The sequence below is a fragment of the Mastigoproctus giganteus genome, chromosome 6 (assembly GCF_048544385.1).
Source record: "Mastigoproctus giganteus isolate SK-2022 chromosome 6, ASM4854438v1, whole genome shotgun sequence".
In the NCBI taxonomy this organism is placed as follows: domain Eukaryota; kingdom Metazoa; phylum Arthropoda; class Arachnida; order Uropygi; family Thelyphonidae; genus Mastigoproctus; species Mastigoproctus giganteus.
In genome coordinates this window covers 193,193,692-193,221,329 of record NC_143580.1, presented here as the reverse complement: position 1 = coordinate 193,221,329, position 27,638 = coordinate 193,193,692, and the positions used below count along the sequence as shown (strand labels likewise).

Sequence of the window (27,638 nt, the reverse complement as noted above, 5' to 3'; positions counted from 1 at the left end):
GGCTTTTCATCACAAAAGAACAGTTCATAAAAAGTCACCTAACCCCAAATGATCGCCCCGGGCGACAGTTTATTAATCTTCCCCTCATTCCTTTCTGTTATTACCTAACTACTGTCAAGTCTAAATGTTAGCTCTGTGTGACTAGCTGTTTTCCCATTTACAGCAGAGATGTAACAACAAATTCTGGGCTACAAAGTGAGATCTCAGAACGTACCTCTTTCCCTCTTTTATATGATACCAACCATCGAACCCTTTCCCTCTTCGAGTACCAGACATTTCCCTCCTACAGGCGTTCAAAGTGGTGCTGTTTAATTATAACTACCAATGTACATGTAATCTTATAATCAGTATTAGTAATTTGCAGTACAATAAAAATATTACAGGAACTTCCCCTGAATTCAAGGATGTGCGTTAAAAAAAAAAACAGCCATTCTCAGTTACAGCAAACTCTTCAACAAAAACAATCACAGAGCACGGGCGCACTGTCTAAAACCATGGAGTACGCTTAAAATAAAAGCAATAAAGAGTGTCAAATTTAACATTACATTAACATGCATAATAGCAAATAATGCATTTATTAACCTTGAATCCTTAAACCTTACTTTCATGCAAACAGTAATTTGATATAAATCGAAACTGAAACTGGATCAGAGGTCGCAATTCTCAAATTAGTTTATGCGAACAGTCACGCCTTGCAATTTTGCATACTTAACCTGATGTTCAAAGAAAGTGCATCGCCCCTTAAAATTGTAATTGTAGTCAGAATAACGTCAGATAAGATTGACACGCGTAGGTGATGACGTAATATTGAATCAGCTTTTACTTTCAGCTATATAAGCATGCTCTGCAAGAGTTGCAGCCATTCCTTGCTTGTGTCAGGATGGCGAGTTACGTGCAGTGTTGACACTACGAAGAAAGAGTGCTATTGTTGCTTTACATGAAGAAGGATGTTCTTCCCATCATATTGCTTACAGAGTGTCTTGTAATCAGTGAGTAGATTTCTTTCCAAACTCAAGAATACTGGTTCTGCTGATAGGAAAAAAGGAACCAGATACAAACGAGTCTCTACACCAAAACAGGACTGCATTTTGAAGCAGTTATGCCTCAAAAACAGTAAAGCTTCTTCGTCTGAGCTGAAAAGAGAATGGGAATGGTAGCAAGTGCAGTAACCGTCAGAAGATGCCTCTTGAAAAATAGACTTCTAGCCCGTCGTCCTAAGAAAAAGCCACTCCTCACACAAAAAATGAAAAAGGCCCGATTAATTTGGTATAAGAACCATGTCTAATGGACCCCCGAGCAGTGGAAATCAGTTATTTTCTCGGATGAGAAGAAATTCAACCTGCATGGCTCTGATGGGAGACAAACGATTCATAGACTTAATTAAGAATACCATCCAGACTGTATGGTATCTACAGTGAAATTCCCTAACAGCCAAATGATATGGGGTTGCATTTCATATCACCTGCACTTTATAAAAGGTTCCGTAAATGCCAATGGATACCTGGCTATATTGGAAGGCAAATTGCTGCCAACCATTTAAAACTGTCACGTAACTGCATCTTTCAGGATGACTGCTCCTTGTCATCGGGTGAAAAGTGTCAGTAGGCACTTCTGTAGTTATTTTAGCTTCATTTCTGCATTAGAGGTTCCACAGTAATGTGTTTACATTTGTTACAAGTGAAAAAAATGGTTGGAAGAATGGTCCATTACAACTCTTAGCTGGCCAGAAAAGAGGCCCAGACCTGAATCCTATAGAGAACTGTTGCATAGTGTGGAATCTGCAGTTGCCAGAAAGAAACCAAAGACCCTTCGTGAACTTCAGGAAGCCATAATTGGTGTTTGGAACCACGAACTATTGGTTGATTATCTTCAGAAACTGATCTTGTCAATGCCTCAATGGTGTGCTGCTGCCATCAGGGCCGGAGGCTGTTCAACTAAATATTAGTTTGCACCTGGTGAACTTTTCATTTTGTTTTCCATTTAAAATGATAAACTGAAGCAATTGAGGGCTTCTGATAACATTTCAGCCATAATTGTTGTGTTTACCAAAACTGTTGTATAAAGATTGCAAATGCTCATTTTGGAATATTTTGAGAGCACCTGTCAAATATTACTTAACTTTGCCTTAACTATTTAAATATCTTTTGTTTATATTTCTATTTGTGATGCTAGTTATACCATCGCGAAAAAGGGTTAGAAATGTGAAATTCCTAGGTGATTCACTTTCTTTGAACACCAGCGTACACACCGAGATATGACTTCTTTTTTTTATAATGGTCACACGTCTCCAATTCTCGCATAATGATGCACATCGAAAACCAAGCCCATACAAAGTAATACTAAAACCGACATTATTCTATACATATTTTAATTTTTAAGTTTAATTTTTTATATTGAATTTGGATAAACAGTGTCATCCTCTGCTAGTGACATTTACTTTACACCACATTATGTTTTATGTTTTTACAACTGAAACCCTGTTGTATAACTTGCACAAAGTTGCAGGTTGTATGTGTGCTGTACCTATATCGAAATTTTTTTTTTTTTTTTTTGGTTTAAGTATACATTTATTTACTAATTATGTAATTACACAGTTTACAGATACTTATATCTTATTACACATAAAATGTAGCTATTATTACGCTACTTGATTATAAAAAAAAATTATCCTTAGTGACATTAATCCAAATTTTTCCAAGTTTCAGGAACATGACAACGACTTTACACACTTTTCCTGGCCAGAACAAACTTCAGATTTTAACCCAACTGAGCAGATGTGGAATGAAATGGTTCAATCTTCATGAACACATCCTTTTTGATTACCTTTAACCCTTTTATGAGTGCAAACACATATATACATTTTGTAGGCTGTTCCAATGCAATGTCAACAAATTATGTCTGTACATGGCACAGATTGTCATGAAACTCAATGTGGTGCTATCAGTGCATTTATAAGAATCCATTTTCATCTCTACAAAAGTTTTGAAAATCGGCATGAAGGGCAAGCTTTCAACACGGTTTGAAACAATTTATGCCAACATAAGCCATAATTGAAAAACTCTAGAATTCAGAAGTTGATGAAACTGAATCTACTAATACATATACAAATGTGGAGGATATTATATCAACAACGAAAAAAAATACTGACTACTCTTTATAGTCATGATTTTTTAAACTTTTTTTAAAAAATTCAATGTTGATTTTATTTTTGACAAACTATAAATTCAAAATAGGGAAAAATATTTAATTTTTAAATATCAAAAAAGCTTACTACAGGTAGCCTACATGCTGTCCAGAAACTCACTTGTGAAAGGGTTAAGAATCTTATAAGCTTTATGGCAGGAACTGTCAGAGCAGTAATCAAATGTGCTATTAATACATGCCCCTAATAAAATGGCAACCCAGAGCTTCTAAAGTTAAGGTGTTATAAAAAACTTAAAACTTAAAGTGTAATGTTTTAGTATGTGTTGTAACCAAGGCAAAAATTATTTCTTGCATAAGATCCATCAAGACTGAAACCTTGTATGATGTTTCAACGGAATATCACTTTAACTGAGGGTATGAAACCAAACAATTGTACTGGTGCAGTACTGGTTTTTTTTGTTTTTTTTTTGGGAGAGAAATTTAACTTGTAGTATAATCAAAGTAACAGCATACAAAACCATCTTATTTTCATGTTGAAGCATATTTGAAAACAAATGAGAAAAAATTCAGCAAAAGATTCTGTATTAACCAATTTTTTGATTATTCAAGACCTCAGAAAAGTAACTGAGAGAATGGCATATGTCAAATTTTGTTACTTTAATTAAAGGAACACTGAAATTTCAGCAGTTATCGATAGCTAAAAGGAAGAATTTTTATATCAATTAAGACAAAGAAAAAAAGGAAAAAAAAAAAAAAAAAAACCTTTCCTTCAATACAAATGCACACAAAATGGTTACCTTCCCAGAAGTTAATAATCTAGATAACATTTTTTTTTTTTTCTGTTATGCTTAAAAATATAAAATTTCATGATTACAAAAGTTTCTTGTCATAAATTTCCTAACCTAAAGAAATCACTCATTTTTTTTTTATAGCTAATGACCTTAAAAATATATTCTGTACATATTCCACTATATTTAAAAGGTAACGTCTATTTAGTAACTCAAAATGCTGAAAATTTGTGGCTTTTGAAGATGAGTCAACACAAGCCCTATATTACATTTAATAACCTCCTTGTTCACTACTATTTGTCAAATTATAACGGCTGCAAAAATCTTAGTGCATTCTTTTAGATAATTTGGATACTTTGGAGTTTAACTTTAATGAATGACTGAAACCATAAGTGAGTGCATACTGCAAGTAGGATTAGCTATCAATTCACTTCTTGCATATTTTTCAGGATAAAGTTTCCCTGAAGTGAAATCTTCTGTTGTGTTTGAGTAGATGTGGTGACCTTGAAAATGATTTTGCACATGTTTTGCAAGAAAATAGCTTTTCAGGAGTGTGAGACCTTTTGTGGTCCTTGAGATGTGTTGAAGATGAAAATGACCTGCCACATAAATCACAAGTAAAAGGTTTTTTCATTTATATTTAAAAGCCTAATAAACAGATATCTGATTGCTAGCGGTATCATTTTATCCTGAAAATTTATTTACTACTCAAAAATCATTACATCTAATTTCCCCCTTAATTAAAATTTCGTACGCTGATAAATAATATGCAAAAAAAATTAGACATAATTCCAAAATTTTTGCTGATACAATAAACAAAGAATGATCCCATTAAAACATAATTCTACCAATAATCATGCGAGTAGCTCGCTTTCCTGTTGCGCATGCCCATGTGTTCGCTTGGTGAACATCACATAAATTGAAAACAAAGCACATTGCATTCTTCTCAATGTTGCTTTTTTCTTTTTCTTTTTTTTTTTTTTTGAGTTAGGTTTCTATCAGCAACTAACTTTTTGCGTGAGATCTTTTCTTTACAGTATCTACTCTATACGAAATGTCGAGGGGGGAGTTAATCTGGCTAATATTACTGTATTAACTAAATTAACAAGGAAACCGTCAACAAGCCAAGAAAAATACATACACTCTTGGGAGGGGGTAAGTAACTGATGCCTTTTGATAAACAAACTTTCATCGCATTTTGAAGAATACATAATAACTCTATGTTCTGTATGTTACAGATATAGCATATATACAACCCATAACTATATGAAAACTATTTGGGACGCCTTCCTCCTAGCGCTAGCTACATAATAGGTTTGTGCGTAAAAATGAATGTTATCTGCAGCAACTCACGAACCTCCTAAAAGAACCCGTTTCGTCGATCAGGTCATTGACATGAGGGAATTATCTATTATTACTGAATAATCGCGAAGGACAAATGGAAATTCTTATTTAACCAGACTACTCCTAGCATATACACATAATACTAAAAAAAAAAAAAAATAAAAATAAAGAAAAAAAATAATATTAACCAAATTAAACTAATTATGCTAATCGACACGGGCAGATTATTGATAACAAAAGAATTTTGTTATTTTCACCTTGATCTCTCTCATACATGCGGGCTGTAATCGTAAAAATACCACAAGGTCGGTCAATATTTTATAGCATGCACTACCAAGAACTGACGCGACACCACCGAAGGAAGCCTGAAGTACAGAAGTCTACCAAAGCATATTTATCATTGTTTAATGAATGTAGTTTTGTCATTAAAATTTCAATCTTTTAAATCCTTTCAAATGAGTCAAAATGAGAATATACACGTCAATCTAAATTATTTAAACCCCCAAGGGGGACACAGTGGTTTTATGGCCCGTGTACGATTTGTACAATTTTACAGTAGTCGGAAAAGTTCATTAACATCTCATATCAATTTCGAAAATCAATACCAAACAGAGTCATGTGATGTTTTCTCTTCATTACGGGGGTTTAGCTGTAATAAATGAGGAAGAGGGAAAGATTATCGTGAGTTTGGAGTTCGGCAGTGAATGGATGATGATGCCTTTTTTGTGACACGTGTTTGGAAAAAAGTAAAGGAATTACAGATGAAAAGCCAGAAGAACAGTGCCCACAGAACGTCTATGAAGCAGAGTGGAGAGACTTTGTCGGAGATGGGTCATTAATTAACCTAACTGCCCTCTTTTGAATGGGGTCAAAAGCTTGAGGGAGGTTTGGTGACATGATCCCAGTTGTTGAAACAATATTCAAGGTAGGGCGGATTTGAGATTTGTGCAGAGTAAGGAGTTGTTTAGAAGAAAAGTAACGCCGAGAGCGAAAACTTGCCAAGAGTGATTAAAAGTCAGAATAACCCCTAATAGAGATATGTAGTCTTGTCTAGAAGTCTGAGTGTTGTCGTAGATAAGCATAGAAGCACTGAAGTTTTTTTTTTTTTTTTTTTTAGTTTTAAAAGGATTGACGTTAACTAACTTTTCTTTTCCTCATTGGAGAATTTTACCTGGAGATCACCATTTAAGGAATTTGTGGTGGATATTCAAACCATATAATTTAAACTTCATGAAGAATAAAGTAAGAGAAAGGAAAACTTTGAATACATTATATACTATAGAAACAGAAGCACATAGGTGCACTAAGTCCTCCATTTAAGACATAACTAATGAACAAACTAACGTGTCAACAATCTTTCACAGCATTTAAAAATACAGCCAAACGTTACAGAATTCCAAAGGAAAATAAATTTCTAAATTTCAAAACACTTGATTCATTAATTCTAATATCACATACATTACATTTCTCAACTTCTGTCCTCTTGCTATTTGGCAGTGAAATTAATATGACCAATTCGAGTATTAAACTAATGCTTCAGTTGGACAATGTGTTTTTTTTTTTTTTTTTTTTAAAGCAAAAACAGAAATTGAGATAATAAAAATGACGTGTAAAAAGTCTGCTACAGAAAGTTTTAATATACCAGATACTTATCAGTACTGCAAATATCTAATTTGAAAAATTATGACACAAAGATCAATAACAGTTAATTTGATTTACATACCTCGATAATCTCATTGAGATCTCGGACGTACGTTCGTTCGGTTTCTACAATCTCTATTACAACACGATCTGTATGACTCAAATTCGGGTCGCACCATCTTGGCTTTCCTGGCAAGGACGTGGAGGAATTGTTAGTAATATAACTCTGGTATCCATTCTCTGATATCCGTCCGGTGTTATCCCTGTCCCGCGATATTAACGAATGGTCAAGACGACGAGAATCCGATACACCTTCGCCATCTTCGCTAAACTCATCGTCATCCAGACTTTCAATGCTGGCAAGGTACGACTTCTTAACGTCCATACCATTACGGGGAAGAGAGGAAGAAGACGATGACGATGATGAAGACACGGAACTAGTACTAAGAGGACGTTTCTTATCCTTGAAATAATTATTCCTGTCGCTGAAATTCCTCTTGGAGTATTGGGTATGGGAAGGAGTGGATGTGCGACATGTTTGCCAGTGATCACCTTTTTCACGGTCAGATGTATTATTCCATACATGTCCACCGACTTCCTGGCGGTCCGAATTATGTTCATGCGGATGGACGGAACATCGAGAAGCTTTGGAAATCTTTAAACCCTCATGAGCTTCCTCAGTAAATTTGTTTTTGGCCACCAGGGAGTCATACATGTCTAGCAAAGCCGACGTTATATCCACCGACGTTCCTAGAAATAATAAAAATAATGAATTTTAAATTAACCAGTTGAAGTAAACTTGATAACTATATGAGAGCATCCCTGTATTGTACTTGTTATTAAAATCACTTAATCACTATTTATTTGCTACAATTAAATCTGTAATCATGAGAGGATATATTATATCAAATGTAACTTGTAAATGTTCAGTTATATTCTTAAGTTAGCATTTCACAAATTAGCAATGTTCCTTCAACCACTGCATACTAAAAATCGCAGTAGTTGAAGGTAATCAAAATTACCTTCAACTACTGAAAATGATGACAGAGAAAGAGAATTTGAGAATGGGTGGTTCACAAGCTTCCAGTCGAACTCCCTGTTTTGTAAGAGACCGAAGACAAATTTTCTCCCACCTGCTTTCCGTAAGAGCTATGGAATGATGGTGGGGAGGGTAAAAAATATCAGAATTAGAAGAATATACAATTCTTAAATATAACAATTATATATTTTTAAAATAATATATTCATTTATGTTTTTAAATTTGCACTTTCATTTAGTATCAGCTGTATTACTAGGTGTAGTAACCGTATAATACTTGTTACGAAGATAAACTCTCAATCTGGATGAAAGAAACATTTCCATCCAGAGCTGAAATCAGACATTTATCGCATTCACGATAAGTAAATTTGGACTGGGGCCAAATAATTCGTTATATTTTTAAATAACTGAGGAAGAAAAATATTAATAGCTACCTGGGACTTAGTGGCTTCTGGACTCTTTGCAGCTTACAAATGACACATCGCGAATTCCATGATAACGTGTGTTAAATTTTCAAATACTATTTTTATCTAAGAGAATAAACGACGTCCTTACAAAGTAAATGAATGCCACGTGGAATTTCACTTACAGTACTTGTACATATTTATAGTCCCATAATTCTTTATGTTCGTAACATTGATACTCTGGGACACTGGTCACGGGTTAACATTTGTTAACCCGTGAATTAATAATGTGGTTTCTGCAATAAGTTATGGATTAGTTCAAAATTTTTCGAAGGCCGCAAGGGGGAAATCGACTTTGTTATAACAACCAAGTATATTTAATCAGGATCTTGTCATACTTTATGTTAACATCATTGCTAAGGTCTACTACAAATTTTTTACTCTCAGCTTTCACCTGAATTTCCAAATTAACCTTTGTCAATGAGCTGATATTGAATTTCGTCCAAAGAGAGAGAGAGAGAGAGAGAGAGAGAGAGAGAGAGAGAGAGAGAGAGAAACGTGAAGTGTTTCAAGGGCGCCCATTATTTCAGCAGTAAGATTTATCACTTTTAGAAACTGATTCTTCAAGTTTTGACTGTAAATATAACACTCTTGTATTATATTTACAGTCAAAAACAGAGAATATGGAAAAAGGGGGTCACTTTTCCTTGAAAACGGTTAGCTCTGGGGGCCTCATATTCACAAAATGGGATGCTCAGAGTTGCTTTAGAACAGACTGCTATATAACCCTGAAAATACTCTGGTATTTTCAGGTAAATTACAGAAGGCAAAAGATGAAAATTCCCTTAACTGATCACTCAGAAATAGTTTAGGGGGTATACAATTATTATTTTCAAAAAATAAACTTCAATTTGTATATGAATTTTTCCAAGGTCAAAGCCATTTTGGGAGATTGACATGATAAGTTGCCACCTAATCACTATAAAAAGTGAAAATTCTCTTCCCTTCATAGAGTTAAAATTTATTATTTTCTATATGATGTTTAACTACATAATTCTAAATACGTGTGCGTGAGGTATCAATGAACAAATTAAGCAAAAGTTCTCTGAATGCCGAGATGTTTTGCCTAATTTATCAATGGATAAATTAGGTTTGGGGGACAGAAGATTTAACAGAAGTGAATTTTTTCATAAAGTAATTTAATTTATGAATTATTTGGACACTACATCTAATTACGGCGTTCGTACTCAGGAATAATGCAATAAGTCATTGAATCACTCATATACAGATGAAACATACGGGATACAGTATTACAGAGGGCCTCTGCAAGTAATTTTTAGTAAACCCTATCAATAATAAACATGTTTACAGTGCAGAAAATCATCTTTTTGAAGACTGCAAATGGATAGGGAGCAACAAATCATGCTTAATCTTCTTTCAGTTCAACGACAGAGTTTGTGGTCAGGAGAATGTGCAATGAACTCCTTTAAAGGACTGAATTCACTCAAGAAGGATAAATTGTAGTGATGATGCACAATGAAGTTTGGTACTGTTGCAGTCTCGGGCAAGGATGGATGGGGTTTTCGTTCAGCAAATAGCAACCCGACAGAACAATGACAGGTACTATATGTTGACGCCTCCGTAGCCTTGTTTTGGCGCTTAACGCACACGTTGTGGCTGTCTTTCTGTTCGTGTAGACCGAGACTAATTTATTTGTTTCAGTTAAAACGAAAGTCAGTCTGTTGTCACATTCTGGACAACTTTCTGTCGCCTGCTCTTATAGGATTAGGGGCCTTTTGCTTTCGATTTCAATACGGCAACCCTGATACCAGGCATTATGAACTTTTCATGAGACCAACAACGGAAAAGCTGCCTTGGGCGGAATAAAGCCCCAGCGCGAACCCTACTGGGTACCGAAGGCCGACTGGAAAGTTTTAAGTTAGCCTTGATGGGCTCCTCTGGGAATTGAACCATCACGAAATCGTACCCAACGAAACCATGGTCTGACTATTAGTTGTCGCGAAGTTTCTAGGAGTGGCTGAAACATTCTTGAAGATGTACCGCAAAGGACTGAAAGCAGAATCGCCGCCAAGGACGACCTTACCCATTGTTAAGGGTAAAATCACATTTTTTCTTGTGAAGGTTTACAATAGACAAACCTTTTTCTACTGAACTATGGTACCAGAATGACTTTGGTAAGTTCAGTTATCATAATTCAAATATTTATAATCGTATTTAATATACCTTGTCGAGTAATTTATGAAACTTCCAAATGCTGTAGCAACAAAAAAAAAAAAAAAAGAAAAAAAAAAGAAAAGAAAGAAACACAAACTTTCCACATGGAAACAAAATAATAATAAAAAAAAAAAACTAAGTGTCGTGTTTTAGTGACTAACATATAGTGGTTTGTATACTTTGGCTGGCGACTCCAATGTTATTAGCAAACGGTTCAGCAGCTTATCAACTACACTCACAAATATCAACACTACTTCTGGCAACAAATAGCAACACTCTGGAGGCTCGCTTGAGGGAGGGATCTCTCCGCACAAGTGGCAAAAGAAAAGAAAAGAAGACTTTATGACATGCTATGCAACAGGCTACTGGTACGTTTACCAGTTTTTTTCCCCCCCCCCCAAGTATAAATGTGTTTTCCGATAATTTCCCGTGCATAGTGTGTCTTATACTCCAGCATGACTTGTTAGCAGACATTGTTGTTGAATAGTCTGCCAACAAACTATTGCTACTGACTTAAAGATTACTGAGAATGTTTGAGATATTGTTGTTGAGAAGTCATTTTATAAACTGGAACGAGCTGAGATTACAGGGAAGATCCTTAGCTGGATTGTACGCTAGCTGAAAAAGAAGCAGAGAGAGAACAGTCATAAATGGAAATTCTTCCGTGGCCTAGTGTAACACGTGGAGTTCCTTAGGAGTTGATTCTGGGTACTTCTCTTGTTTCTAGTCCTCATCAATGACACTGATGAGTACAGGGAAAGTTGTACGAGAGAAGTTGTCAAAGTATGTCATTAATTCGAATGGTGGGAGATGATTAACGACCAGCGTGTTGTTGTTGTAGATCACTGAAACAAATTACCTGCCAAGGTGGTCGAGCAGGAGAGTTATGATGTTCAAAGCGAAATTGGCTGATCACTTTTTTGGCGATGGGAGATGCATGAATGAATATATATATATATATTTTTTTTTCCCTGGCAGATTTAAAAAAAAAAAAAAAAGAAGTCTGCTTCCTTGGTCACTTAACGATTCAAATACTAATAATTTGTGCAATAAAACTCCATGACTCTCTAGACTTTTTTTTTTTTTGTGTGTCCCGGTGAGTATTTTTGACTATTTATGCTTTTAAAAAATCAGATGTCTGTTACATTAATCTGACCTGTGCAGCATTATCTGAATAATTCCTGTGGTTCCCAGTTTCATATAATCACTTCACAAATTAAGAATCATTTCGAAGAATGGTAACAAAATATTGCAGTAAGACAAAAAAACGCACAATCAGAATTAATACACTCCGCGTTTTTATCATTATTGTTTTCTAACTTGGCAACAAAACTCAAGGTTAGGAGGTAGTTAGGCGATTTACTTTAAAAACCCTTTCAAATAAACAAATTTCAGACTAAAGTTGCTGAAAACAATTTTTGTGGCCTATTTTTGTCAATGTCCTTGGCAGCTGACAGTCCGTCATTCTGCCATTCATTATTACTCCTTGTCAGGATTCTTCAGTTTTTTTGTTTTTTTTTATCCCTTTACTTTGCCAAAGTTATTTTAGTCTCGCTTACTCACAGGAGTGAGTACTTTCACCGTAGCGCCCAAACGCTGTCGACTAACGGGCCAAGGCTACACGATGCTAGGTTAACGAACTCGGTATAAAAAAAAAAAAAAAAAAAAGTCTTTAGATTTTAGTATTAATTAAAAGTTAATTTTGTATTTTTTTTTCTTACTTGAATCAAATGTATTGAAAGTGAAAAATACGAATATCATCTGTCGCTATTCCACAATTTTTCTTTTATTTATCTATTTCTTGCATTAACAGCAAGGTGGCGTGCTTTTCTTGCCGGAAGTAATTACAGTATTGTATTACATATTTGTTTATCCAATTTTCGAGTAATTCTGTGTTTCAGCTATTCGTCTGTTTTTATTGTGATGTCTACTTCTACGAGTTTCTCTAAAAAGGTAACGTATAAGAATAGTAATCTAGACTCGTTTTATAGTTCAAATAATTGCTTATATCAATTAGTTTTATCTCAAATAAATAACTTGTAAAATTATTTCTTTATCCCAAGCGCGGCATACTTTGTTAGCGTCTGTTAAGCTTTTATTGTGAATGTGTTTAGCGAATTCATAATAAAGAATTTGTTAAATACAGGATTCCTCCCCTCCTCCTTCAATTCATGCTTATAATTTTATTAGCTGTATCTTCGTCGCACATCTAGGTTCGGTTCATAAACACATGATAATGTGAGAAGTTTAAAAAAAAGCTATCGGCATACCTAATAATTCATGCTGGGCGGGCACTTCATTTTGACAGACCCCTTGCTTGCTATTCGCAGTCTATACATTTTAATCAGACTATAAGCTGCTCTCTATAAGATATGAACTAAACATTATGTTTCAATATAATTAATTACAATAATTGTGCTGCTTAATCTCTTAAATCTAAAGCTCTGAGAAGCTTGTCTGCCTTGAGCTTTAATAGAAATGATGAAATCACGAAACAATAATACTCGCAGATAATACGTTGAAACTTTGGCCTTGAAAATAAAATAAATCTATGGTCGGTTAGAGAATGTATTATGACTTTCCTGTCACAATAATCACTTAATAGTTACCTAAATTTTGGATGAACGCCAGTTTGAAACTGTTCGTTGGTTTACTTCATGTGCACTATTTGAATTGGAGGTTTTGTGCATACATTTTATGGATATTTTTAATATGCAGATTAACCTAAAAGTCCATTGATACTGACCCTTTTCAAGATTTCAAGTTGGGAAAAAAAAAAAAAAAAAAAACTGCGAAGCTTAGAAAGTGACATAGAAAAGTTCAATCGGCTTCTTGCAGAACGTTGAGGTTCCAAAAATGGATCTCAGGTGGTTCCGCAAATGTTTTATATATGCATGTTACTTGCTGTTTGTAAATATATTGGAGTTCACGAAAATAGAATAAAAGAATTGCAGTGGTTCAACCTTTTTTGAGTCCATTGCCCCCAATTGTGTGTACAAATTTACAAGTATTTTCATAATGCATGAATTTTTAATGTATTTCTGTCGAAATAAAACATGTATAACAATGTTAATCTAAGAACTAAACGATATTCTATTTAACGTACGTACATTCCACCGAAAAATTAAAGGAATTCATTGATATTACAGATTTAATCTCTCTAGCAAATAAAACAGAGGGATTATTTGTAGGTAAAGAAATATAAAAATTTGTTTTGGGCCTCTGTTAGTCGTTAGGGGCATGTTGCAATTTTAATGTTTATGCTATATGTTGCAATAAAGAGATTAATTAATGTGTATTTATAATATAAATGTACATAAATGAGATAAATATTATATTGTATACTGTAATATGATTTTATTTTTTACCGTATTTGCTTTAAGTAACTTAGTAATCTCATCAGAACTGCTTGTTTAAAATACAGTAAATAAAATCATATTACAGTATATAATATTGATTTCCTTTATGTATACCTACAAAGGGTAGCGCCCCTTTGTCGGTATGAAAACAGATCGTCCCCACAAATCTGAAACGCATCCCTAGAGGAAAAAGCGTCCTCGTTGGGAACTACTGCGACCATGGCTGCAACCTTTGTTCAACTACTGTCCGGTGTTGTCTCCCATTGTGACAAGGTTCCGTGGAAGTGTTTTGTTTTAGACATTATTTGCCATTCCATTTATTGAAACTAAAGTTTACACCTGTTTAGTAATTAACACCAATGTATTTAATTTTTCAAATGATAAAAGATAATAATAACAATAAAAAAACTGATTCGTGCATGTGGTATTGTAAGATCAATAGACTTAAATCCTTTTATTTACTTTGTCTTTATAACCAAGATTTTCTTCGTCATGCGAGAGACACGTGACTGAGTGACAGGGGTTCAAGCCCCATGACTGCTAAATATGACGCTATTTCTTGTATTCTTGTGAACTCCTCTGACCGTGTGGTCGTCCTGGAGTATAAACAGAAATTTTATTTTTTATTATCTTGCTAAATAAATAAAATTGTCAGAAACGATCATCTATTCTATTAGTTCTTTCATCAATATGTTTTACCATTTTCTGTAGCGAATATGTTGAATACGTCGATTTATGTTCCTATTAAAAAGCGAATTATAGTGGCGTCGTGTACAATAGTATACTTGCAACTTGATATCCGCGTCGCGTGCAGCTCGCGCTGACCAGTCGGCTGCATACTGTCTATTTCTTTGTTTGCATGTGAAGTAGCAGACGACTTTCACGGAACAGGTAGCAAGAAACGCACAAAAATGCGTCAGCACAGCTTATCAGAGTTCCTCACGAATTCGTTATACGTGATTTACTTCCAAAATTAAAAGATTAATATCGCACGTGATAAAATAAATGCCGTGCTTTGCGTTTTTTTTTCCCATGAACTAATCAAAATTACAAATAAAAATTAATCATTCTTTCAGAAACAAACGAGAAATACATCTGAATTCAAAAACTTACCACAGCTTTCTGCAGCACGCTCTCCTACAACATCCGTGATATGCTACTGACCAGATAATAACAGAAGCGGTCACTTAACGACAGGAAGGACCGCCGATAAGTCCGTGAGTGGACGGTGCACTGACGTTTCAAGCCAGTCTCCGGCCGGAGATAAGCCAGGTGCAGCCCAAAACCCTCCCCTCTCAACCCCGACTCGTTCGCTCCTCTCAGTGCCTCTTTTTCGAGCGATCGTGATAAGAAAGAACAGTCTGCCAGCTGGCACGTGCTGTTATTAGTCGGACAAAGACGTCTTGGGCACGTGCTCTCAGAACGCGCCTGTTCGCCACCTGCCTTCCGTGGCACGCGTCTTTGCTGAGTCTTAGAATGCCGGTAGAACCCTAGACCACGGGTTTTTCGCCCTCAATATTACTTTGCCTTGGGGGAGGAGCAGTGCCAGATGTCGTGATATACTCGAAAAAGTTGAAGAGGGAAGAAAAATGAAGGGAAATGGAACTAAGATGTAAGGGACCGGAAGTTTTTTTGTCCTTGTTTTGGTATATGTGGATGCGTTAATGTCAGTTTAATGGCCTTTTCTAATTTAGGGTTATTTCATATTTATTTTAAAAGTAATTATGTTGGACATGCCAGTTTAGTCAGCAAGTCCGTGCAACAGAAAGTTCTGGATCCAAAACTCATATCACATTGCATTTTTTTTTTTTTTAGTTTCTTTTTGCGTTGTGAGCTATTGCGATGTGATAGCGGAAACCTTAGGGACTAAAAGGTGTCGACGTATGGAAAATTCCACTGGGATAATCGTTTTATGGCTTAGCAGTAAGTGCATGTGGCTAGGTTTGTTGAAAACACGAAAGCGACCTTGACATGTTTGAAAATACGTGCAGTTGAGGATTAAATCTGATTCGTCGATTTGTAACTTGTACTCATGCGCACTAATATTTCATCATTGTTGGTCGTCATAAATTTATCAACATGTTTGTCCATCTCCCTGTGTCCTGTATCTTTTGAAGTAAGAGCAGTATGGATTGAAACAACCTCGTATGGAACCATATATTCCTTTGTTTCATATGCCAAAAGAATCATTAAGCATTTGCTAAATGATTTCTGAACTTTTTCTATTATTCCTTTTAATGTAACCGTCTTTTGAAAGGAACCAGACCTCAGATGCGTACTCGAGAATGGAAACAGTGGTCACTTCATAAATTATAATTAAACATTCTGTAGCATAGGAGTCCCTCATAATTCTTTATTAAATGTTATCACTGGATGTTAATAGCTGTTTTAAATGTTTCAGGAATATTCCATTTGTAAAATAAATAGCAATAAATTACCCAAATGGTATCTGGCAGATCGCTTTTTTTTTTTTGGAACTTCACATTCTTCCGCAATTAAAGAAAAAAAAAACTATCTGCATTTCTAGCAGCATCAGCAGTTTCTTGAAACAACTTAGCATCTTAAAAGTTCTCTGAAATGTAAACGCCCTTCTGATTATGTCCTTTAGCCACGAGTGGACTCTTAAAAATCAGGTCTGAACTCTTAACGCAACGCTTCTGTTACAGATTGGGTATAATACGTGCTATTGATCTTGTCAAACAAGTCAGAATTCTTTAGAGACAAACAGGTTCAGAGTAAGGCATTTTGTTACCTTAGCGAAATTTAAAAAGGTCGTTGTTTCTTATTGCTGTCTACTCAAGACTTATTGTCCGATTATTACTTCAGTGCATCTTGCTAACGTCGTTCGATTATCAATATGCGTATATCAATGACGTTTTGCTTAACTACACTCTCCTTAAACTTTTTGACGTCACAGCCTTCGGAACAAAATCAGAGATGAACTAGATTGTAAATCTGGTTTTCGTCATATCTTTCGGGACCCACATCACGATTTCAACTACATCTCAAGACTATTAAAGATAAAATTAGCCTTCTTGGCATGATAAAATCGTCGTTCCGACATTTTAGAACTGCTGTTGTCTCTAAAATGTTAGAAGAAACGTCATCAAAGGATTGTTTACATTTCCAAAGGAAAACACTATGTATTTCCAAATCCATTTACACTACTTTTAAACCCCCTTCCCGTGTAATTAATGATTGCCAATATGGATTCCTTCACTGTAGGTCCATAGGAATACTTGCTTACGTCACTAGTCCTTCAATCAAAAACTGTTTCTTTTAAGATCTGAAGCGTTTAGCCTAAATAAACACCCAGCTTTGATTTGCTGTCTGCGTTTTGCAGTTAGGTGTCTTCTAGCTAACTCCAGTCGTTCTAAAACCAAGTCCGATTGCTTCTTTAGCAATTGTTTGGTCAAGTTATAACCGTATACACCCATCTTCTAACTCAACCTTGGAAGATGGGTGTATATGGTTAGATAAATCTAACTCAAAGTTGTTTCAGTAGTGCAGTACTGAAACAACTGGTGTGACCGCTGATATGGGAAAACTAAACCCACGTGAAAGGGTTTTGTTTTTGAAATTCTTCAGTTAGCAGCAAGCCAAGAAAATGTTAAAAAGGAAAATACTGTACTACTATTCCTAGTTAAGTCAATTCTGTCTTATTTCTCTATTAAGAATAATAATAATAAAACAAATCCAATGTATATTTTCTTTAAAAATACCAGATTTCTAGATCAAATCACTATATAGAATGACAACCTCTATCAAGAGCCCTAGCTAGCCGATTTTGCTTCCTGTGCTGCGAAGGTCGAATATTTGAAAAGGGAGCAAACAATTCTATTTTCCCTTCTTGTCAGTTCCGGTTTGCGTAGGGCACACTTACACAGCCCTTGCCATGTAAGTGCTGCCCTAAGCACGACGGAACTGACAAGAACTGCTTTGACTATGCTCGCCGGAACTACTCTGCTTCAAGCTTACCCCAACTATAGTTTCCCCCTACATTCCAAGTAGGGCCCGTCTTTAGCTCCCGGCATTATTTTATTTTATCTGTTAACACTATACAATTTTCAGATTTGTTCTCACATGTAGACAGATTTTCAAATTTGTTCTCACTGTCTTCCCAACTGGGATGATAACCTCTCTGGCCTAAAACATCTCTAATTTTCTGCCGAATGCCTTTTCCATAGATGATATTGTTCTTCCAAAATGTCATCTATAACTGTCTTTTCACGCGGTCAACTTTTATCCACGCTATGCCAAGCCACTTCACCTGAGGTGTAACAGGAAACAACGGTTGACGGTGGCGCCGCTCACTGTGGACTGTCTGAAAGAGTCCATTGTTTCCTATACCTCAGGTGGATTGACGTGGAGCTGACCATGTGAAAGGGTTGTGAATCCAATATCCCCCTCCCCCTTTAAACCCATTTGTGCGCGTGCGTAAACTAGTCGGTATCTATTCACGATTCAACTTAACTTGTAAGACTAACTTTTTTCTTCTTCACTGATTCCCTCTACTTCCGTTCTTTGAAAGGACCCTCTTCCTTAATGCATTTCCTGAAAATTCAACCTACAGAAACTCAATACGAGCGTTAACAGGTTTCTACTGGCTTCCAGCCTCTGCACTGACCCACCCACGGGATTGTTAGTTTCAGCAGCCGTTTGGGATTACCATAAAATACTGTTAACTTGACTTACACATTGCAGTTCGTTAACCTGTATAAACAAATTAAAATTTTTCAATCTCTGAAGTATACGAAAAGGTGTGCTTCATATTAAAAAAATATATACTGTACTATATATGTAAGTTACACTTGCCATATGCTGCTATGTATAACAGTATGTTTTTCATTTTATTCTTTTGCAGTATCACTTCGATATAAAATGTTATGCGTTTTTTCACGTTTTCATAATCTTTGATAAAGTAATCAACAGCGATATGGCACTAATTCAGATATTAATCAGAAAATAATGTAAACACTAGTTATTTAATAATATTATTATTATTTTGTTTATCTCTTTGGAAAAAAAAAAAAAAAGAGAACTAGCAGAGAAATTCTGTCTGGAATTTTAAAACACTCGTAATTTCGGATATTTTCAAAATAAATTGATATTAACGAATCACAATGAAGTAACACATTTGGCCAATTAAGCTATATTGAAATATAAAAACTTAAAATTCCTTTTGGATATCACCAAAAATAAAATTCCCTGTTGATGCATATTTGGGATTTTGGCTGTTCATCATTTCAAAGAGGTTTTAATAACCCTACATATAAATCAGGTACTTAAGATATTAAGAGGTAACTACAGGTCCATTTCATTATTAAACTGACTTGCCAAAATTTTATGGAATCTATAATTCAAAAATAAATGATGTAGTTCCTAAAAGTCAGTGATGCACAGGTGAATTTTACAGTCAACTGTAACTCAAGTTATTGATATGACAGAGGTTTCCAAAAAATCAATGCAATTGGATGAGAATTCATAGATCTGGATTCAGTATATCATAACTTGGCTGAAGTTTTAAAAGTATGAGATTATTATTAACCATATGATGCAAGGAAGCCTCAGGCTTATGCTGCACCAGCCAAAAAAAAAAAAAAAAATTCCCGAGTTATCCTGTGTGTGTGTGTGTGTGTGTGTGTGAGAGAGAGAGAGAGAGAGAGAGAGAGAGAGAGAGAGAGAGAGAGAGAGAGAGAGAGGATGATGATATCCAGCTCAGGACCCTGGGTTTGCCAAGTTCATACTCACCAGATGTGAGCCCCTGGGGTTGGTGAAAGATGATTAAAATAAGTTTATTTCAAACGATTATTCCATGCACAGGCGCGTCACAAGGATCAGCTTCGGGCCAATTATTTTTGAAAAGTCCATTACTAGTATGACGTGAAATCAGCTATATAGAGCATTATTTAATGTATAGTCAATTTAATAACATCAAGGATTGGCATCATCTACTGTAACTATGGGAAACGTTTTGCTATATTATGCTCTTAACTGAAGTAATAACTGATTTTCTGTTTATGCTCCGGGACGACCACATAAGGTCCGAAGTTCACAAGATATGATACAAGAACATCGTCGTATTTAGTAATCACGTAGGCTCGAACCATGGTCAGTCAAATGCGTGTACTTTCGTACCCTCGTGATTGAACCACACAACTATGGCAGTATTCCCCACTTTAAACTAATTTTTAAAAAATCTGAAACAAGATATAAAATGACATTTCGTAAATTAGAAATTTGTCTAATAAAGTGTGAATACTGTACTTCTTGTTTATACTCTGGCACGACCACCAGGTCAGTGGAGTTTACAATAAATCGTCAATACAAACGTTAATCGTATTTAGCAGTCACGGGTTTGAACCCCGGCCCACTCAAAGAGTGCGTGCTACTGCACTCTCGCTATTGACCACTCGGTTACGTCAGGCCTGTTTGTACATATTCAAAATAATTTCGACCTTTAATTCGATTTATGCCCATACTGGTTTAGAAAGAGGTTTATATATTTTATGTGTTGTTAAAATAAATTATATGGAATTATTATTTTAACACATTTGGTCCATGCTAAAATAATATAACCAGAATTATGCGAAAACAAAGTAAGGAGAGTCTATTACAGCTCTTTTTACGAGTTGTGTTCTCCATCTTCAAGAGGGCTCCTACCGCTTAAATTCAGTAACTGCCAATTATTAACATGTCCTTGAAGAGTACTAAGTGTGGTATATCTTCTGCTACAATGAGGCCACCGCTGCCACCTGAATGCTCCTATTTACGAAACATAGATAATATCTGTGGGTCGTAATTACTTATAAGCAGTTACATAAGTCATTCTTTTAAGTAATTATTACATAAAAGGAAGTGTGTGCAATTAATCTGAAATAATAATCATGGCCTAAAGCTTTCGTCTGTTTGAGGCCGGAATGCAAGCGGAAATAGCTTTATCAGTATCTTCGCAAAGCTATGATAAGAATTATATGGATTCTTTAGAAGTAGGGCCATGTCAAAACTTTCAAGCGCCTGGATGCAAACAGGATACCCCTCCTTCCAGACATGCGAACTAGCAATGTTGCATTCGTCTTATCATTCTTAACCCCTAAACATTAAAAAGGTTTACGTTCACTTTGCCGTCTCTGATGTGGCGACTGGATACGACTGCTTTGAGGTTTCTATGTTTACACGGCTCTCTTCAGAAGCCTTATTATTTATTACTCTTGGGGTGGGTTAAAGTCAAACTTTTAACAGTTGCTTTGGATTCTCACCGAGGATCCTGCAATAGTATTTTCCCCACTTCTTTGCTTTCAGTTGAATTCCTTTTGCACTCAGTTCCAAAATGGATTATAAGGCTGAAACTATTAATGAATTTTATTCTGCTGCGGCTTTATAGCTAACAAGAGTCGGATTTTTAAAAAGTAAACTATCTGCCATAAATTACAAAACATGCAATGCTGCATTTAATCAATTAGTAATGCTTTAATCGGACGATCAACCGGTTTGAATCACATCAATGAAATCAATGTCTGTCGAAGAACCAGTCACACTAATTTCAATACATATAATTATTCTTCCTCTCTCCCTCCCTCTCTTTTTTTCTCACATGCACAACATCAAAATAATATATGAAACATATAAATGACTTTCTCCATTGCTTTGGAAAGATTGAAATAACAGCAAAATAATAATTGAATTGATAAAGTGTGTAATTTTTACAAGTGCAAGGGTTGTTCTAAACGTTTCGCTTTGGCTACTAAGGATTTCAGATATTTTTGTAATGCGTTCTGACCTCGTGTTGGAAAGCTGCAATTATTGAATTTTGTTCTTCTGCACTCTTTATGAAACGTCTATCGCAAATCAGTTTGTTAAAAACGTCAACTATCTGCCATAGATGGGGGGAAGAGGCCATGCCGTATTAACGTGAGGTATGAGGCGACGAAATTTTTAGTATGGTACGCACGAAATAAATATATTCGATCCCACAAAGTGTAATCAGTGCCTCAAAAGAGTCAAGTTACAGTACCCGTATTATATGTTAGAAGAGATAGGGAAAAGGTCGGGGTGTGGTGCCCACACCTTGACCTCTGCCTGATTTAGTTTATACCAGGGTGGTCCCTTTGAGTATACGAGATGTTGATTACTTAACTTCTAGTATACTACGGGAATGAGAAGAGACAGAGAATATATCTAGGGCTACTAACAGCAGGTGAGGTGTAAACAGAGGATTTGGGTGCCACATACTGACTGCAGCTTAAAATTCCACAAACAGATCAATGAAACTGGTGAGCCATGAATGTAAACCCTGTTAGAGTTTTAGACTTCCAACTGGAAGCCTGTAGTGGCACCGTTACATGGAATACCACCGTGGCAGTCTGTAGAATAAATATGCAATGCTCCTAAGAAGTCCAGTAAATAAAATGGCAAAATCCTTCATCTTTAAGCCATCTTAAAGGCTAAATACATTTTTAGCGTGCATATTTAATATGAATTTCCTATCCACTATTTTTTTTTTTTTTTAAACCGTGTTTACCAGGATAATTCTCATCCTATGGCTAATTTGTAAATCGTTATTTTTTGAATCGATAAATTAACAATATTATCCTTTCATGATTACATTTCTATCACACATAGGACTGAAAGCAGGAAGAAATTAGAAGCTAGTTAGTATTAAAGAAAGGCATGATGGACTCGAGAAGTTTTTTTTTCACTGTTCTTGGAGGTTAGGAAACCTTTAAGAACTACTGAAAGTGGCCACTTTAATTCCCTCTCCTTTCCTCCCCCTACACACTTTGATCTCTAACGAACACAGTTTTGTGGATTATTTTATAATACTGTTTATAATAATTTCACAATATGGAGAAAGGCAGAAAGAGAAATGACCTTTATGGAAAAGAGCTGAAGGAAGGTTGACTCCGAGATGATGTAGTTTTCATACAACACCATTGGCCCATATGGGAAATGGCCATTTAGGCAACAGCCTTAAAAGACAACACCAGCATGTCGAATGAAGACAAAGTATGCAAAAAGTCTTTTCTTTAGAATTTTTTTTTTTTTTTTTTTCGTCTTGCAGTTTGCATCGTCAGCTAATTTTTTAGCTGACGATGCATGTTATCCTTTCTTTACAACAAGGGTTCAGAAGGTGTGGCCCGCGACCAACTTTATATCGAAATTTACTGAGAAGTGTTGTTTTCTAACGTGTATATTGCGCAATGTATATACATATCAGTGATATCACAGCATTAACCCGATATACAGCCCACCCACAATCTACCGTCCTATTTTTATCAGTATTGGCCCGCTGAAGAAAAAGTTTGAGAACCGCTGCTTTACAGTATTTACTCAGATCCGAAATTTCAAAGGGAGAAGAGAGAGGTCAACATGATGTTGAAAGTTTCCTTTTTAGCACTCTTGCAAGATATTAATGTATGCTCACTTGAAAAGACACCAGAAGCTGCAGACACTCAACCCAGTATGTTGAGTATCTTATCATTATTCAACAGCACTTTGTACCAGGGTTTTATACCGAAATTGAAAGAAAAAAAAAAAAAAAAAAGATATTTTCTGAATCAGAACTCAATATGGATAAAGAAACAAATTTTAACTTTTTTTTTTTTGGTAGTTGTTGGCGCATCAGCTTCTGTGGCCATAATGCACCTCCCAAGGTTTTTTTGCAGTACTTTTGATCCAAGCCCGAGGCGGGATTCGAACCCGAACCCGCGACCTTTGGGTTGCCAGGCAGGCACTTTACCTACCCGGCTAGCCCGGTCGGCACAAATTTTAACTGAAAATTTAGGCATGAGAAAAATGTGTGCCAAGGTAGTGGTAAAAATTTTGAATGAAGATCAAAGAATGAGAAGACTCCAAGTTTGTGAAGATGTTTTGGGGAAAAAAAAATTAAGATCCAGACTTTCTGAGTACCGTGATTTCTTGCGACGAAAGTTGGCTGTTCTAGTACGACCAAGAAACTAAAAAGACAAGTCAATGTAATGGAAGACAAAAACATTCCCCCAGACCAAAAAAAGCAAGAATATCAAAATCATTATCCACTGTCAATCAAACATACTAAATTGAAATTCTGACAAGGCTGCATGAAAAATTCTAAGAGACCTGAATTGTGGAAGGATAGTTGGATGCTCTATCAAGACAACGCTCCAGCACACAACGCGGTCTCTGTTCGCCAGTTTTTGGCCAGTAAACAAATCCCTGTGTGCGAAAATGTGCCCTATTCTCTAGATCTAGTGTACTTTTCATAATTCTGAAAAGTACTGAAGACATTCAGAAAAGAAAAAAAAAAACCCGAAGTGTTAACAGGGCTTAATTAAAGATGGCTTCCAGACATGTTTCTGTGCTTGGAAGAAACCCATGGAACAGTGTGGGAAAACTTGTAAGGTATGAAATATTCCGTTATATTTATTTTATTGCAACAGTCTCGTTATTTAATAGCGCGCGCGCGCGCGCGTGTGTGTGTGTGTGTGCTGTTCCAACTTTGGCACGACCACTATGTCAAAGCAGTTCACATTTAATCATTTTTACAATGAATTCAATAGTTCACGGTATTTAGCAGTCACGCAGGCTTGAACCACGGTCCACTCAGACGCTTGCGCTGTTTCACTCTCGCACTTGAAACTCGGTTACCAGAACCTAAGATTTCACTCCTTTTTTTTTTTTAAGTTATTAAAGAGTAAAAGTAATATTAACATTCTCAAAAATGATGCAAGGAAGCAAGCTTATAACACCTTTAATGCCCTTACCTCCAAAAAAATAAAAATAAAATAATAATAATAAAAAATACTCACTTTATTGCAGTGGATCGTTTATAATACAAAAGACCCGCGCCTAGGAGTTCCAATGTTTGGAGGCCTCAGAATTTGATATATACAACAAAAAACAAAATTTTGTAGTAGAAAAAGCCCCAAAATCCTACAGCACCTTAGAGCTCAAACTGATCTAAACTCGCCACTGTTCATTTGCCTATTTCTTTATGGGTTTAGCTGTGTAAGCGAAGGAGAATTTTCCTGACATGATAATCATTTAATGGAGTGGAAAGATCAGACAAAATCGGTTAACCCATCCATACCCGAGTCAGCTTGCCGCTGTGTTTCGGCTGTTCCAGATAAAAAAAAAAAAAAAAAAAAAAAAAAAAGTTGTAGAGTTTTAGGAGCATCAGCGATTAAGGTCATATTGCTCCATTAAATTGGTTGTAAATCGCGTGTGTTCTGCATTCAATTTTCTGTTTTGCTTGAAAAAAGCCGAGTTTCCGGGAAAAAAACCATGCTGCTCTCACCCAGAGACCGACTAACTCAACCACGTTGTGAAAAAAGGCCCTTAAAAAGATTCCTCAAGTCATCGTCGGGACTCAAACTCGGGTCTTTTCCGCCCGGTGTGGGGAGGACAGCGGTTCTGCCAACTGTGCTACCCATGAGGGCACTCTGTGCCAGAAACTCAAGTCAATTGTGAAATGGACTGGAAGGTTCGAGGATTTTGGTGCCGAAATTACTTAATCCTCGGCAGTCAGATTTTCCTTCCAACAAGCGTAACACTAATTTTCTCCTCACAAAGGACTACTTGCACTGACGTAGTGAGTAAATAAGCAAACTTTAGATAAATCATAACCGTTTTCGACTAAAATATAAACTGATAATGCAGCCCGGCGTATCAGTATTGCTCTCGAAGTATATTGGATAACGATTCAAAACTTGCAATCCGGAAGGAAGAATGACATAATAGACTAGTCATCCTTTTAAGTGATAACCAATTCAATTTTCCAACATTGATATTACAGTACTTGTCCTTTTACTAAATTTAATCTGCTTTAAATAGAAATGATTGGATCAAAGTTTCTCGCGATGCGGTAAAGTGGAGATTACAATTATATTGATTTAAGAAATCGAGTACTGGTTTAGTATTCAAATTTTCTGATATTGACCAAGTCAGCCAGTAATCTGGGCAGTCTGCAATAACGAAAACTCGCACTTCAAAACAAACGCTATTCTGGCATATGCGAGTTGTCTTTATTGGAGATACTGCAGTCCAGGTAGTTAGTTTACTAAAAGGTTATGCTAAAAATAATATTAGCCTGTATTTTCGATCCATATTAGCATTAACTAATTTAGCAAAAATTAGTATTATATAATTAACGTAATTAATTTCTAACCATCCTTATCCTGCTATCTTTGCACTCACTGATGAAGTGGTACAAAAAGTAGCACGAAACGTCTGGAGAGTATCTATAATTATTCCTAGCAAGAAATAAGGACACTTTGACTCTATGCAGGGTTAAAATTGAATATGCGTCAATGTATTGCGTGCCTCTGAACTGGAAAATGTTAGGAGAGTGGAAAGCAGGTGAAAACATTTTCAATATGTAAATTTATCGGTACCCAGAACGTTCCGAAATCATCTTTGTAAGGTTCTATCACTCTAGCAAGAGTTTCTTCAGTGATGCTGTTTATAGTTATTGAAAGAAATGTCTTGTTTCAGTTCTCCAACGTTGTACTGATCGTTTCTTTAAGCAGTAATCTGTTGGAATCCTGTTAAAACGGGAAAGGGGGAGATTTATGGGCTTATTTCACATCATGACCGAATTAATCGGACTCGAGCTGAGGGTTGTACGGATTCTTCCCTCCCGGAAGCTGGGGTTTTTCATCCAATAAAACAGTCAAAGTCTTAGTTGCTTTTGGGAGAGAAAATAATAACATATATATAAAATAAAAAGATGCACACACAAAATGTATAAAAAATCGATTAGACAAACCCCTGTTGGGAAAATGCTTGCTCGGATCTTCCAAGCATAGCATTTATTTATGCGGTTTAATCCCATGTTGAAAAAATGTTTGATCAAAATTGTCAAAACAAACACGCCTTGTGGAAAAATTGTATAAGTTGTTAATAGAGACGTAATTCCTGAGTTTCTTTTTTTGATTTTTTGCACATCTACCCCCAGAATGGCTATTTCCGCCTAAGATGTTTCGAGAGTGCAACCTCAAGGGAACAGACTACCAATACAGGAGAAAAGTTTCTGCCCTGGGCCAACCGGTTTCGGTCTTTCAGTCGAGAAGGCTGGAGGAGATCTATAATATATCAGCTGTACAGACTAGAGAAAGAATTTTCGTTTCAAGACTGGGTCCCTTGACGCAAGCAGAAAGTATCAAGACACTCTTTGCCCATGAGCATGGGGTTAAGATTGATGCAAAGACTATCAAAACGAGATTTCCGACCTACTCTTACTTTATCATCTTCTGTCCAGCGAATGCAAAGCATATCATCTTGGATTCTGACTGCTGGCCTGTAGGTACCCTCATTAAGGCGTTTCAAGAGAGAAGTAGGCCGATCGCTTACAACAGACCCAGACAGGACATACAGCCATAGCAACAAAAGGGCCACATGCAACCAGATTCGTACGACGGCAAGCTTCTTTGGTTCATGCAGAATGTAAGCAGCATAAAAAATAAGCTTCACTCCCTCCATACCCTCCTTCTTGACGAGTTTCATATCATTTGTCTTACTGAAACATGGCTATCGGCGGATAGCAGCTCGACCTTGTGCCTCTTAACACCCCCCCCCTTGTAGGGGGGTGTTAAGGTGGAAATCCTAGGAACACCAGACGGGGTGGTGTAGAAATCTTTTTTTTTAGCAGTCGTTTCCAGCCAATAAGGACAAAAGTTTTTTTTTTTTTTTTTTTTTTTATGAAAACC

General features: G+C 36.0%; 1 protein-coding gene across 1 annotated transcript in view; it reads right to left on the bottom strand.

Annotated features, from left to right (window-relative positions):
* Positions 1-27,638, bottom strand: part of LOC150084840 (uncharacterized) — a 165,780-nt gene that overhangs the window by 68,409 nt on the left and 69,733 nt on the right. The window contains exon 2 of the mRNA XM_090376367.1: positions 7,000-7,667. Coding sequence (XP_090232493.1) covers positions 7,000-7,667 — 668 coding nt within the window. The remainder of the gene's footprint in view (positions 1-6,999; positions 7,668-27,638) is intronic.